This window comes from Onychomys torridus, chromosome 7, assembly GCF_903995425.1.
Source record: "Onychomys torridus chromosome 7, mOncTor1.1, whole genome shotgun sequence".
NCBI classification, from domain to species: domain Eukaryota; kingdom Metazoa; phylum Chordata; class Mammalia; order Rodentia; family Cricetidae; genus Onychomys; species Onychomys torridus.
This window is the reverse complement of record NC_050449.1, coordinates 66,317,105-66,330,695: the sequence shown is the minus strand read 5'-3', so window position 1 is coordinate 66,330,695 and position 13,591 is coordinate 66,317,105. Positions and strand designations below refer to the sequence as shown.

The following is a 13,591-nucleotide window of genomic DNA, read 5'->3' as shown; positions in this document are numbered from 1 at the left end:
GCTAAGGGAGAGGACTGTGAAAATTGACAGAGTAAGAACATCCAAGGACCCAGGCTTCATCCTTAGGAAGGAGGGGCTGGCCACTGAAGGGTGGAGTTTGGGTAGCTCCTTATTTTGGTTGACAGATTAGGTCATCTATTCACTTTTCCCATAATGAACCTGATTTTAGTCCTAAGCACACCCAGTATGCTGTCACAGATGGTAAATAGGGTACTCTCCCCAAAGTTTACCAGAAGACATAGCTTTGCCTCACTGCATAAGCTCCTCAAACCAGTTCAAGCCAGACCAGGCCTTCTAACGTTCATACTTTGGTATGTTGGATATATACCTGGATACTGACTAAATTTGATTGTTATCAGGAACAAGGAAGTTTGCTCTTTTGTTCAGAGTAGAATGTTCAGCCCAAGGCAGGTGAAGCTCCAAAGGGGTGCTGGGGTTGCTTGGAGAGGTGTTCGTATGCACAGCACACGCAGGTGAAGGAACTAGATTGAATTCACTATAGGGGATATGTGTAACCCCAAACCAAATGTGGAGCAATAAACTGCCTCCTATGGTTGCCTGCCTAGAGGTCAGAGGGCTGCTCTGTGAAGTGGAGCTAGGCTGTCCATCAGAGTTAATAACTGCAGGAGACATTTGCACGCATCAAGTCCATATTGAGAAACTGAAGACGGCCCTCAGTTAAGTAGGCTGAAGACAATTTTTAGGTAAAAAGAGTCACGGCTTTGTCTTTAAAATTAGAATAGAACTTTATTTGTGGAATTGAGATCTGAAAATGATTTTATAGTTTATGCAATAGATTTTGATACATTAATCTGGATATACATTTACCATAAGAAAAAATTTAAAAACAAGGTCAAATAGCTTATCATCAAACCCAATTGTGTTTAACTTGATAATTTTAAGGAGTAACTTGAGTGTTATAAATTAAAAGCTAAAACAAATGGCATTTGGGTTTGCATTATTAATGCAATTTAGTGTGTTTCATTTGTTTGGGGGGGAAGAGAATTAGAGAAAATGAAGGCTAAAGTACTTTTCTAGAAAAGTCCAAAGTCTTCACTTCGTGAAAGGGACTCCAGAACTCCCCAGCAATAGGATGTCATTGAGACAGTCTCATGCAGACTGGCATGAGGGGCTCTGGTGGGGGAGGGTGAGCCTGGACTCTAACACCAGGTTCTAGTGAAGTCACTGTACCATCCAGAGGGATATCGGCCTAATGAAAAGAAAGCTTGTGTTTCCTAAGCTCTGCTGTTGAGGACTTCTCAGAGGTGGCACCAAACAAGTGTGTACAATTCTATCTCACAAGACAGTTTACCCTTAGTTCATTCAACAGGGGACATTCCAGATAAGACACCAGCCCAGATTAGTGTTGCTCTGCCACTGTAGAGAAAGTGAACTCTGACGCTAAGATCCACACATGAATACAACATATGCCAGCATGTATTTGGGGTCAGGGATAGCCTTTCATCCTACCCTACTCTAGATCGCTGATTTGGGTGAACACACTCACTGGAGGAAAGGCAGCTTGGGCACCTGACTCGGACTCTGGTGGCCAGCAGGAAAGCATTCCAGAACTTACCATTGCTTTGAGAGACAAAAGGGTGGGCATGGTTATTCGGGTATTCACACCAGACAGATAGTGACTGGAGCCCAGTAGTGCAGGTTAAAACAGATGGTCAATGATAAATCAAGACTGCACAGACGGCTGCTGGCCATGCCTGGCTGACTAGCTAAAGCCACTTGGGAAGCAAGCATGCACTGGCATGGGGTTACTTTCTCTGACCTGCATGAGGCTGTGGCCTATGGAAAGTGTTTCTGCTACTGTCACTGAAATTCCTACCATGGGCTGACAGGCACTTGTTTTGTTAAGAGCCAACAAGCTAAAAGCAATGGCCCACGAACTTCTGACAGCTCCCACAGGGCATTCATCTGCACCGACAAGGTTTATAAGACACGATTACACGAATTTATGCCAGCACAGTGAAAAGCAGACTTACATTTTTTCACACCAATGAAAGGCTGAACTAAAGGAGTCTTGGCACACGTGCTGTGCAGGGGGTAGGGCCTCGCCTCCCTCTCCTTCTGCCTTAGACTGCTCACCCCGACTTTCTCCCTCTTTACAAAGTCATCTACGTGTCTCTAGGTTCCTTGAGGATGAAGGAGGAGCTGGATTTCACTGCTGACAATTTTATCTCAGGCCCTGGTACATAGCTGGCACTGTCTACGTGTGTTGATTCATGCATGGGTTTTCTTCCTACACTTCACTGTGGGTCTCACCACCTGGAGCATTTGCCTCAGGGGTTTTTGACTTTGAAGAAAACATAATTCTCTTAGTAAACAGTATTTTTTAGAAAGCATAAGAAACCTGGTAACAAATTTATACAAATTATGCACTGAACTACTCTTTGGTTATTTTAAACAAATCCTTTTATACTAATGTGATACTAAAAATATAAAAATGCAACTACAGAAATTTGCTTAATCTGTAAACATAATGAACTCCGTAAACACGTATGTACTACGTGACTGCAAGCGTGAAGAGTGGCTGGTAAGGGCAAGTCATACATGTAACTCGGTTCTTCACGGCATGCTTAGAAACACTGCTTTGTGGAGCTTGTTTTGTGTTTGGAGGAATTCTAAATACACTAACACATAATAACTGTAGCCTGTGGCGAAGCCTTGAGGATGCACAGGCAGGAGGGAGGCCTAATACTCACTACACATTGCAAATAAAAGCTTCTCCACTAGTCTGAATCGCTGGAGACTCAAGCTGCATGCTAACAAATGTGAAATACATCCGAGTGAAGAGTAATACTTTTTTTTTTTTTTTTTTTTTGCAAGTGACTTAAGTGACTAAAAACATAGTGACACATCTTCCAAAGTTGTCCCGAAGATCTAGGCAATAAGGTACACTAGGCAAGTTCTACAGAAGTAGTGACAAGTAACACTAAGTGTGTCGCAGTTTACTCAATATTGAAGACTACCTTTGTCCAAATTTCATCTCAAAACAGCATCAAATTTTTCCACCAGATACTCATTACAGATATTTCACAGTTGGAATCTCAGTAGTTACAGAAAGATGTGCCTAGCAAGATGAGATATGGTCAGAACTCAGGCACACAGGACTCAAATGTCCTGTTGCGTGAACCCTAACAGGACGAAGAACGGGACAAGTGAACACTTCAGGATGGTGGTGGCTGAAACTACGGGATACACTGTTCTCTGGTCTCTCTGGGAAGAGCCAGTAACTACCTTTTACAAGTACTCTGGAAAAAACGTTAAGATGCAATTTTGCTTTTACTTAAAAACTATGGTGGTTAAGACACCACAGCTTGTTCCTTCCTTATAATCTAATCGACCCCATCAAAGCCCTGAGTGTTTTCAACTGCCATCTGAAGTTTATCCGAAAGTTCTTCAAATGACTCATAGGGCGGCAGGTCCAGGCGATTAAAGCTGAAAGGGTGGAGAGGAGCTGGTTAGGAGTGACAGCGATGCAGGAAATGTCACCATGGTAACTGCAGTACCACTGCTACTTGTCAGGAATAGGTTCCATCATTGCTCTCAGGAAGTCACAACAGGCAGGGGCGATTTCCTGATCCCTATGCAGCCTTATACTCACACCTCCCCCTCCAGATAAGTGGTTTTGAATTTTGAGCCCAAGCTCAAAATTGTTTTTGTGTTTGTTTCTTCCTCTCTTCTAGGGCTGGCACACACCCATCCCAAGAGGGCATCCCAGGGGCTGCTCCTAGGCCAGTAGGGAGGGGAACTCTGCCCAGCTACTCACCAGGTATGCGCTCTTGGCAGCTTATCAGGGGTGCCCCACTGTTCAACTGTGAAAGACTGTGGTCCATTCGAGCCTATGGGAAAAATGAGTTTCTGGGGTTTAATATACTTTATCCACAAGATCCAAGACATTGCAAAACCTACTTTTCCCATATGCAGAACTTGCCCACACAGAAGTCTGCTGTGCTTGGATTCACTGGTGAGTGGTAACACAAACTGCCCGTCATTTCATCTGTGAGTGTGGCGCTGCTCGGCCCCACGGGGCACACCTGCAGCTGATCCTGGCCCAGCTGCACCTCCAGTTAGGGTTCTCCTCACAAGAGGAAGTGAAGACTGTTTTTGATTCCCATCGAAACATTTTTCCTCCCTTTCTTATTAACTTCACTGTAAACCTTGAAAAACAACAGGGTAAAATGGAACCGAAGAATGTAGGCCATGTATATCCTAGCTCCTAAGTCTGGGGAGGCTCTTTCTGGGGATTCTTTGGTCTGTTTTCTAGGTTGAACATAAGGCCCACACAGGCCGGAAAAGCACTTGACTACTGAGCAGGTTGCAGTCTCGAGTTTCACCAACTTTAAATAACATTATTATTGTGTGTGTGAGCGCGCGCTCATGTGCTCCTGGGCGAACACATGCTAAGGAGCGTGTGTGTAGGTCAGAGGACAACATGTGGGAGTTCTCGCCACGTTGTAGGCTCTGGGGATTGGACGAAGGTCATCTAGCTTGGAGGCCAGTGCCTTGACTGCTGAGGTCATGTTTTTTAGTGTGTCTATTGTTCAAAACTGGTCTCACCCCCAGTCCAGGCTGGGCCGGGCCTCACAATACAGCTGAGGGTGGCCTGAAATGTCCGCCAGCCCTCGCCTGCAGATTCCCAAGTGCTGGGATGGTAAGTGTGAGTGCACACACACACCCAATTCTGGAGTCTTTCTGAGCATGTGCACTTGTATAGAGCAGTGGTTCTCAACCTTCCTAACGCTGCAACCCTTTAATGCAGTTCCTCATGTTGTAGAGACTCCAACCATAAAATTATTTTGTTACTACTTCATAACTGTAATTTTGTTACTGTTATGAGTCATGATGTAAATATCTGATATTTAGGATTATCTGATATGTGACCCCCCCCAAAAGGTCAAGACCCACAGGTTGAGAACCACTGGTATAGAGCATTTTACATACATGTGATCCTGTTACATGATCTACAATTGTTCTCATGACGGACATTTTAGAAACTGCCTTTCTTTTTTAAGTTTCCAGTTAGCTCTCTCTAGTCCGCAACACTCCAACGCCAGATAATCAGGTCACATCTGATCTGTGACTTCCCATTCTTCTCCTTCCATCTCATAATCACTTCCCAATGTGTGTGTACAGCTGCCAGAGCAGAGAGAGGATATTTACCACCCTCAGCAATGAGTTTCTCGGGGTAACTCTGTATTTCACCCGCCATGATCAGATGAGGCATAGCTTGACTTTCAGTGCCTCATCTAGAGAGTCAGTTGTAAGGAGCCCACACTGATCTTGTAGAGGACCCAGCACCCACACTGAGTGGCCCACAAACTCCTGTAACTCCAGCTCTGAGGGATCTGGCACGCTCTTCTGGCCTCCAAGGGCACCAGGCAAGCATGTGATGCCCAAACACACATGAAGAGAACACACTGTTATACATAAAATACAGTGAAAAATGACTAGAAAGGAGTTGTGTCTTCTCTGGGGTCCCGGCATCTCCCACAGGAATGAAGAGCCTACTGAGAGCTTCTGCCCACAGCTCACAGTAAACCACAAAGAGAAAGTAAGATTCCATGATCAAGAAAGCTTTGGAAAACCTGGGTTTCTGTTTTTTGTTTTTAACAAGTTCCAAAGAAATCTTTGAGAATGTTTCAAGGCCCCTGTGGACACCTCAAGTAGCGCATAGTATTGAACCATATTTGTCATGTGTACGTGCACACCTCATACTAACAAATAACTAAGTAAGTAGTTATTGTGAACAAAGAGAACAATGGGACAGCTCAGGGCACCAAAGGCATGCCACTGTGCTCCGTTCCTTTGTTTTCAGGACAGGGTTTCTCTGTGTAACAGCGCTGGTTGTCCTGGAGCTCCCTCTGGAGACCAGGCGGTCCTCGGAATTACAGAGATCCTCCTGGCTCTGCCTCCCGAGTGCTGGGATGAAAGGTGTGCGCCACCACTGCCCGGCTATGTCCAACATTTTAACACTAGTTCTGGGACAGACTCATGTGTTTGCCAGGTGTGCACTTTACCAACCAAGTTGTTTTCTAAGCACTCAACTTTAACTTTTTAAAATTAAGCAAAACATCATGAAAATAGAGGATGTTTGAAGATAGTCAATGCCTGCGTTTCTGAGAGATCTATGCAGAATCCTTACCATAGAGTTCAGCAAATCCGTTCATAGGCACACGGGATGTGCCTGTAACAAACTGAAGCAAGCGAATTCTTTTTTCTGAGTCCATCATTAAAACAGCCTGAAAAGCAGAACGACTTCTGTTAAGAGGAGTACTAGAAATGACAGAAAAATTATACAGGAAAAAAAAAAAAGGTGTCCGATTTTAGAGAATTAATAATGACTAATTTTGTTCTTCTTGTTCTCAAAAACGTTATTTCCAAGACTTTTCTCTAGGGGCTTCAGAGATGGCTCAGTAGTTAAGAATGTTTGCTGCTTTTGCAGAGAACCTGGAATCAGTTCCCAGCACCCACATGCTGGCTCACAACTGTAACTGCAGTTCCAGGGGAATCTGGTGCCCTCCTCTGGCTTCTGCAGGCATTGCATACATGTGGTGCACATAAACTCATTCAAGTGTGTACATGTACACGTACACACATGCAATAAAAAACAAACCTTTAACAATTACACTTATTGACATTACTGAATGGCATATGTATAAGAGAATTTATTTTTGTTTTTTTCGAGACAGGGTTTCTCTGTAGCTTTGGAGCCTGTCCTGGACTAGCTCTGTAGACCAGGCTGGCCTCGAACTCACAGAGATCCACCTGGCTCTGCCTCCTGAGTGCTGGGATTACAGGCGTGCGCCACCACCGCCCGGCCTGTATAAGAGAATTTAAAGGAGCCACGTTGAGGGTTATTACAAGCTCCTGAAAGAATCCCCATGGTGGTGGAAAGCTAATGTGTCTGTTTCAGCTCATTCATCACATCCTGAATGCTTTCCCTACTCACTTCTGAGTAACTGCGAGGGGGAAACACACTCAGAGGCACATCATACAAAATCAGAAGGGACGCCTGCTTGGCTGGTGTGTTATTCTGGGTTACCCCTGTGCTGTGCACCCTGGAAGTTATTCTACAAGTGGCACAGTATAACACGATCTACTAACAAGGAAGTGTGGATTACCTTCCAGAACCACTGGATGACCTGGTGGTTTGCGCTGTACCCATTTTTGTACTTGGTATGATCCTTCCAGTCGCTCACATCCACATCCCCCAGACCACACATGAGAAGCTGCAGAAAAGATGTGTAGTCAGAACCTCAAGTAGGAAACTGGTGCAGAGCTCTGCTGTTCTCAAACACATCAGGTTGGCCTCAAACCCACAGAGATCTGTTTGCCTGCCCCTACCCCCACCAAGTGCTGGGATTGAACGCGTGGACCACTATAACATAAAATATTCCTCCCTTTCTTGATCTTTTTATTCCATCTATTGCTTTATTTACACAGTCGTGCGTGCGTGCATGCGTGCGTATGCCTTGCTGTGAGTGTGAAAGTCAGAGGACAGCTGATGGGCGTTGATTTCCCTCCAGGGATAACACTCTGGCTGTCAGGCTTGGTGGTAAATACCCTTCTTTCCCCAGTTCTCTTAAAGTCAGGGTCCCCTGTAATCCCTTCGGGTTAGCTTCGAACTCACAACGCAGGTGAAGATGACACTGATCTGCCTTCAACTTCTCGAGAGCTGGATAATAGGTGTGTATCATCATATCAGGTTTACTGCTGAGGATGGAGCCAGGGCCTCATGCACACTAAGAAGCGTTCTCCTTCCTCCTCTCCATACACTCTACCACCACACCAACTGAGCTGTATATTAGCCTCCTCAGTCCCTCTCCACTCCGCGGCCACCTTCTTTCTCACTATCCCCCCAATCTGTGGTGCTGAGGAATGAACTCAGGGCCTGGAGTTCTTATCACTGAACTACATTCCCAGTCACACACAGAAATATGTCTTACCTCCAGTTCATTTTCATCGAATATCTTGATGAGATCCTGTGGTATCAGTTCAAAAAATCCCTGCAAGGAAAGGACCATGTCCAAAGCTGGTTAGCGGGCTCAGCTGCACACTTGAGCACCCTGTAGCATGGGAGCTCTGCTTTCTACAGATGCCACTAAACACTTGTGAGCTCTTCACTGTAAACCCAGTGAGACAATGAGGCGCCCTGGTCAGCATGCTCTCTTTCTTTCTCATGGCGGTGTTGAAACATTTCATCACTTCTCACGCCTCCTCCTCCATCATCCTTCTTCACAGAACAGAACTGCAGAGGAGGGAGGCCATGCCTCTGCAAGCCTCTTCACCTTCTGCTGCTTCCTCAGCTCCCTCCTCCTAACAATCCTTCTCCCAACAGTCTGGGCCAAGCCATACCTGCCTTAAAAACACCTCGCTCTTCTTCCTTTAACAGCCAGATACATACAGTAGGTAAAGCCAAATGCAACGGTTCACACCCCAACTGCTCTCCACTACCTGCCACCTGCACTGACCTTGGAAGAGCCAAGGTCAACTTTGCAGCTGCCTAGTAAACACTTCCTAATTCTATCCTTTTTGATTTTTGTCTAAAAAATTACAGTTGTGTGTGTGTGTGTAAATGTATGTGCAGATTATTTTAAACACATGACATAAAGTTGTGTTTGTGTGGCTTCCTGTTTCTACCTAACAAAGCTGGAATTTCAAGTGAGCCCCCACACCCACCCAGCATTTACTTGGAGGTTCTAGAATCAGAACTCTGGCCGCGCATTGATGGGTCAGCATCTCCCCAGCCTTCTCAGTGTCTGCTGATCAGAATGACTCTTTCAACAGTTTCTCTACTCCTGCTGCACCTTGTTCATTTAAATATATGCTCCAGGGGGCTGGAGTGGAGGCTCCGCGGTTAAGAGTAGACACTGCTGTGCAGGGACCTCAGTTTGGCCCTCAGAACTGAGTTGCAGTCTCACAACCGCCTGGAACTCTAGCTCCAGGGGGTCCTCTACTGGCCTCCACGGGCATGCATGTGTACATTATTTTAAAAATATAAAATTAAACTAAAACCACATTGAGACTGGCTGAAAAAGCCACCACATTTTATCTGTCTCAGATCCAATGAGGCCCAATACTCGTAGTTATGGGCAGGCCCTTGAAGCTCTGGGAAGACAAGCAGACGACCATACACACACACCTCTTTGAAAGCAGCCATTTGCTTCTGGATTCGGTTCACAAATCGCCACTGGATGACAAGGCTAAAAGGAAAAACAAAAACAAAAAAACATTTTCTCTCCCTGCACATAAACCAAGAAACTTTTTTTTTTTTTCCTTTTTTTTGGAGACAGGGTTTCTCTGTGTAGTTTTGGTGCCTGTCCTGGAATTCACTCTGTAGCCCAGGCTGGCCTTGAACTCACAGAGATCCACCTGGTTCTGGCTCCAAAGAGCTCGGATTAAAGGCGTGCAGCGCTACCACTAGGCTCTCCGGTTATAACAAACAGACTAGGTGGGACCACGGCAAAAGCTGAAGACAGACAGGGAGAGCTAAGGTGTGTTTTCTTGTAAGAAACTTGAGATTTTGACCATGAGGGAGGAGAGACAAGTTAAGGGAAACCTTCTAAAATGGGGGGGGGGAGGAAAAAAAGCAGCAGAGAATTGTTTCTAGGAAACACGTAGAAATAAAGTACTCACTAAATATACTCCTTTTTGTTCTTGTTGGTGACGACGATCTCTGAGCCACCAGTTTTCAGTTCATGTTGATGGGTCTAAATTAAACATGATATGGGGAAAAAAAATTGTGCATGAATTATACCAGAAGCCTGGTGTTTTAAATTAAATCAATACAGAATGAGTCAACCGTCAAAGCCAGCCCAAATACTGGCTGAGATAGCTTTGCCACCAGAGCTCAGAAAGAGTCTCAGGTGCATGACAGTGCCTACGCTTAGGTGGCACCATTGGTTTTGCAAGCCATGTATTATCTGAAAGTCTACAGACCTGTCCAAAGAGTTCCTCATCTATGATAAATCTGAGGTCCAGCTCCGTAGGGTCATTCTCAAGAATCCAACGCAGTGAACTGTAATATTCACTATCCTAGAAGGGAAATTACATTTTAATTAATTAGTATTGCAGTGCTGGGAACTGAACTCAGGACCTTGTACAATGTAGGCAAGTACATCTACAGAGCTGCACTTAAGAGCATAGGTCTAAAGAGAGCTGAACGTACGCAGCACTAAACTGGTGGTGCTGGGGAGACACAGTCAAATGAGTGCTGGGGTCGCAAGCTGGAGGACCAGAGTTTGGGTCCCCTAGCACCCACATGAAAAGCTGGGCACAGGGCACACACCTGAAACCCCAGGCCTAGGGAGGTGGAGACAGGTGGATTCCAGGAACTCAAGCGTCAGCCAGCCTGGCCAAATCAGTAAGCTTCAGTGAGAGACAGCTTCTCCAACAATAATATGGAGAAAAAGGGAAAGACAAGGACATTGGTCTCTGTTCTCCACAAGTGCAAACCATATGCATACCTATATACACACAGTGCATGAGCATGTCTATACAGACAGACAGACAGACAGACAGACACACACAGAGTGAGCAAGAACACAGACATGCACACGCTAAAGCAAGGATCTGGTTAATTGGGGAAAGCAAGGATCTGGTTAATTGGGGAAAAGATAAAAATATTTGCACATCTTTTCCACTCACACCTAAACTGAGCTAAGTTGCCCAAGTGAAAACATGCCAGTCGGTAACATGGTGCCAACTTCTCTGTGTGCAAGCAGTGGTTGTAGATTTTAATCATAAGGCTAACCAAAACATTTTCAAAATAAATCTAACTTTCCTGGATTTCCAGACATCTCACTCCTGGGATTGTGAGGTTGTACTTGAAATTTCTGAATCAAGGCTGGCCCTCACTAAAGAAAAGTTTTGAATTAAATATAAAATCTTAACCAACTACACAATAACTATGTGTCCTTACAGTTTCCTAAGAACCATGCTGGGGCTGGGGACGTGGCTCAGCTCATGGAGTACTTCTTAGCATGTGCAGAGCCCTGGGTGTGATCCCTAGAAAAACATAAACCAGGTGTGCTGCACACACCTGTAATCTCAGCACCCAGAAGACAGAGGCAGGAGGCTCAGAAGTCATCCCTAGCTACATAGTGAGTTTGAGACCAGTCTATGCTCCCCGAGATGCTGTCTCAAACAACAAAAAACACAACAAAGAATCAGCTGGGACCTTGGGAGGACTGAGATTTAATTTTCAGCACCCATGCTGCAGCTCACAACCATCTGTTATTCCAGTTTCAGTGGACCCAGCATCCTTTTCTGGCCTCCAAGGGTATCAGGCACACACACACAGTGCACATACATACATGCAGACAAAACACTCAAATGCATAAAATAAAAATAAATGAATCTTTAAAAAAAACATACTGCTTGTAAAATAAAGGCTATCAAGAGGGAATAATCAATGTACTCAGAACTAAAGACCTGACCTTGGAACCCACATGTATCTACCATGCATAGTGCCACCAACAGAAGAGACGAGACGAGACTTGGCTTCTGTTTCTTTACAGGAGCCCACCACAACACCCTGCCTTTGCAGCGCCAGCTTGAAACATATGCCATTCACCACAAACAGTTACAACTCAAAACCTGGTGTAAAAGATATGTAACTACTGCATGGCAGAAAGAACCCAGGGGAGGTCTGACAAAATGCCTCAATGGGTAAACACCACCACCAAGCTTGATGTTCAACTGCTGGGGCCCACAGGACAGGAGCAACTCCTGTGAACTGTCCCTTGATATCCAGGTGTTCCATGGTACAAGCTCCCCTCCCCCAAATAAATAAATGTAACACAAATAAATACATACAAATTTTAAAATTTAGCAGCCAGTCAGCCGCAGCTCAGTAGGTAAACCTAATGAGCAGATTTCAACCCCTGGAATCCACATGATGGAGATCACTTGACTCCCTTCCCTTTATATGCCCAAATGCACACATAAGCAAAAATATGTAGATGTAAAAGATAAATATAATTCAGCAGAAGGTGTAACTGATATTTGCAACGCACAAAAAAAATCTAAGATGTACTGATGTACACAGGCATAAGAATAAAGTCAGGGTGTGGTGGACTCAGGTATGAGACAGGAAAACTATCTCCTCAGAGAAAGAGTGGCCAATGGATATGCAACCACTCACTGCAAATTTCTTTCCCATGTATTACATGCTAGAAAACGTTCACTTGTGTATGTCTGTGTGTAAACGACTGTGTATGGTGAATGTGAGTCTTATGCATGTACGTGTAGGGGAATGGAGCACACATCCACTGAGACACATGTGATGTGTCCTGCTCTGTCATTCTCCACTCGATCCCAAAGACACAGAGTCTTTGGCCGAGCCTGGAAGTGAGCTCGTGGGCAGCAAACCCCAGAAATCCTCCAGCCTCTGTCTCCCATAGTTGGAAGGTTACAGACACCCACACAGCCATGCCCAGCTTTTTACGTGGCAAGAAGAAGTAAATTCGGATCCTCGAGCTTGCCCAACACAGGCATTGGTCCATCACTTCAGTCCCCATTTACATTTTGAAACTATGAAATTTATTAATTTCTGTTTTGAAAACCAATTCTCTGGGCTGTGTGAGTAGCTTAGTGGTGCACCACTACCTCAGCATGTGCAAGGCCCTGGATCACTGAAATCCAGCACTGTAGAAACAACCACAGAGCCCCAAATCGATAAGCCTATTAAGTGAGTAAGAGGGACCTACCACAGACTCCATGTCATGCAGCGTTATCATTTTCTGAAGCATCATCTTGTAAAACGGGCGGATGAAAAAGCCTTGTAAAAAACAAAATAGATTTAAGATGATTATCCATTACAACAAGAAACCCACATTAAAACAAGTTTGCTATGTGACACTGACCATCCAGCAGCTTGCCATGATAAACTGCCATCCCAGCCACACGACCAATGAATTTGAAGTAGGAGAGGTGATCTTCATTACATAAGCCCGAGTTTGGATTTATCTGGAGGGTGTAATTATCCCTGTAAAGACAAATCACATTTCTTGAAATTCATGAAGTTCATAGGAAAAAAACCTTACACAGGCAAGTGATTATGAAAATGTCCCTCTTTTTTTTTTATTTTCCTCTACTAAAACCAATGCACTGATAATGGACTTTAAAAATAAAAATCTCCATTTCTGTCAAAAGATAGAAATAATCCCAAAGGCAAAACCTACTCATTCTTATGTACAAAAGACAAAGAGAAAACCTGTCAGTTGGTATAACAGGCTGCTGTACAACAATTTCCTCTGACTTGAATTCAAATTCTCCCTCCTGGACAGAGGGCGGGGCTCATAAGACTCAGGAAGGGGGATGGAGAGATGGCTCAGTGCTGAAGAGAGCTTGCTGCTCTTGTAGAAAACTGGGGTTGGATTCCCAGCACCCACATTGCAGGTCACAACCATCTGTAACGCCAGTTCCAGGGATCTGATGCCCTCTACTGGCCTGTGGAGGTACTGCACGCTTGTGGTGCATAGGCATACATGTAGGAAAACACCTAAACACATTAAATGAAATACAAATAAAGACCCAAAACGTACAAAATGCACAAAGCCCTCTCCAGGGAAGA

The 13,591-nt window shown here is 44.7% G+C and overlaps 1 protein-coding gene across 6 annotated transcripts in view; it reads right to left on the bottom strand.

The window, feature by feature from the left end:
• Nucleotides 1-727: 727 nt before the first annotated feature.
• The window catches only part of Nedd4 (NEDD4 E3 ubiquitin protein ligase), an 87,119-nt gene continuing 74,255 nt past the window's right edge, over nucleotides 728-13,591 (bottom strand). For all 6 annotated transcript variants that reach the window (XM_036193940.1, XM_036193939.1, XM_036193942.1 and 3 more), the window contains 10 exons: nucleotides 12,882-13,003; nucleotides 12,726-12,796; nucleotides 9,955-10,050; nucleotides 9,652-9,725; nucleotides 9,158-9,218; nucleotides 7,962-8,021; nucleotides 7,137-7,244; nucleotides 6,158-6,254; nucleotides 3,782-3,854; nucleotides 728-3,450 (listed from right to left, as the gene is read on the bottom strand). In XM_036193940.1, coding sequence (XP_036049833.1) covers nucleotides 3,348-3,450; nucleotides 3,782-3,854; nucleotides 6,158-6,254; nucleotides 7,137-7,244; nucleotides 7,962-8,021; nucleotides 9,158-9,218; nucleotides 9,652-9,725; nucleotides 9,955-10,050; nucleotides 12,726-12,796; nucleotides 12,882-13,003 — 865 coding nt within the window. In that variant the 3' untranslated portion in view covers nucleotides 728-3,347. The remainder of the gene's footprint in view (nucleotides 3,451-3,781; nucleotides 3,855-6,157; nucleotides 6,255-7,136; nucleotides 7,245-7,961; nucleotides 8,022-9,157; nucleotides 9,219-9,651; nucleotides 9,726-9,954; nucleotides 10,051-12,725; nucleotides 12,797-12,881; nucleotides 13,004-13,591) is intronic.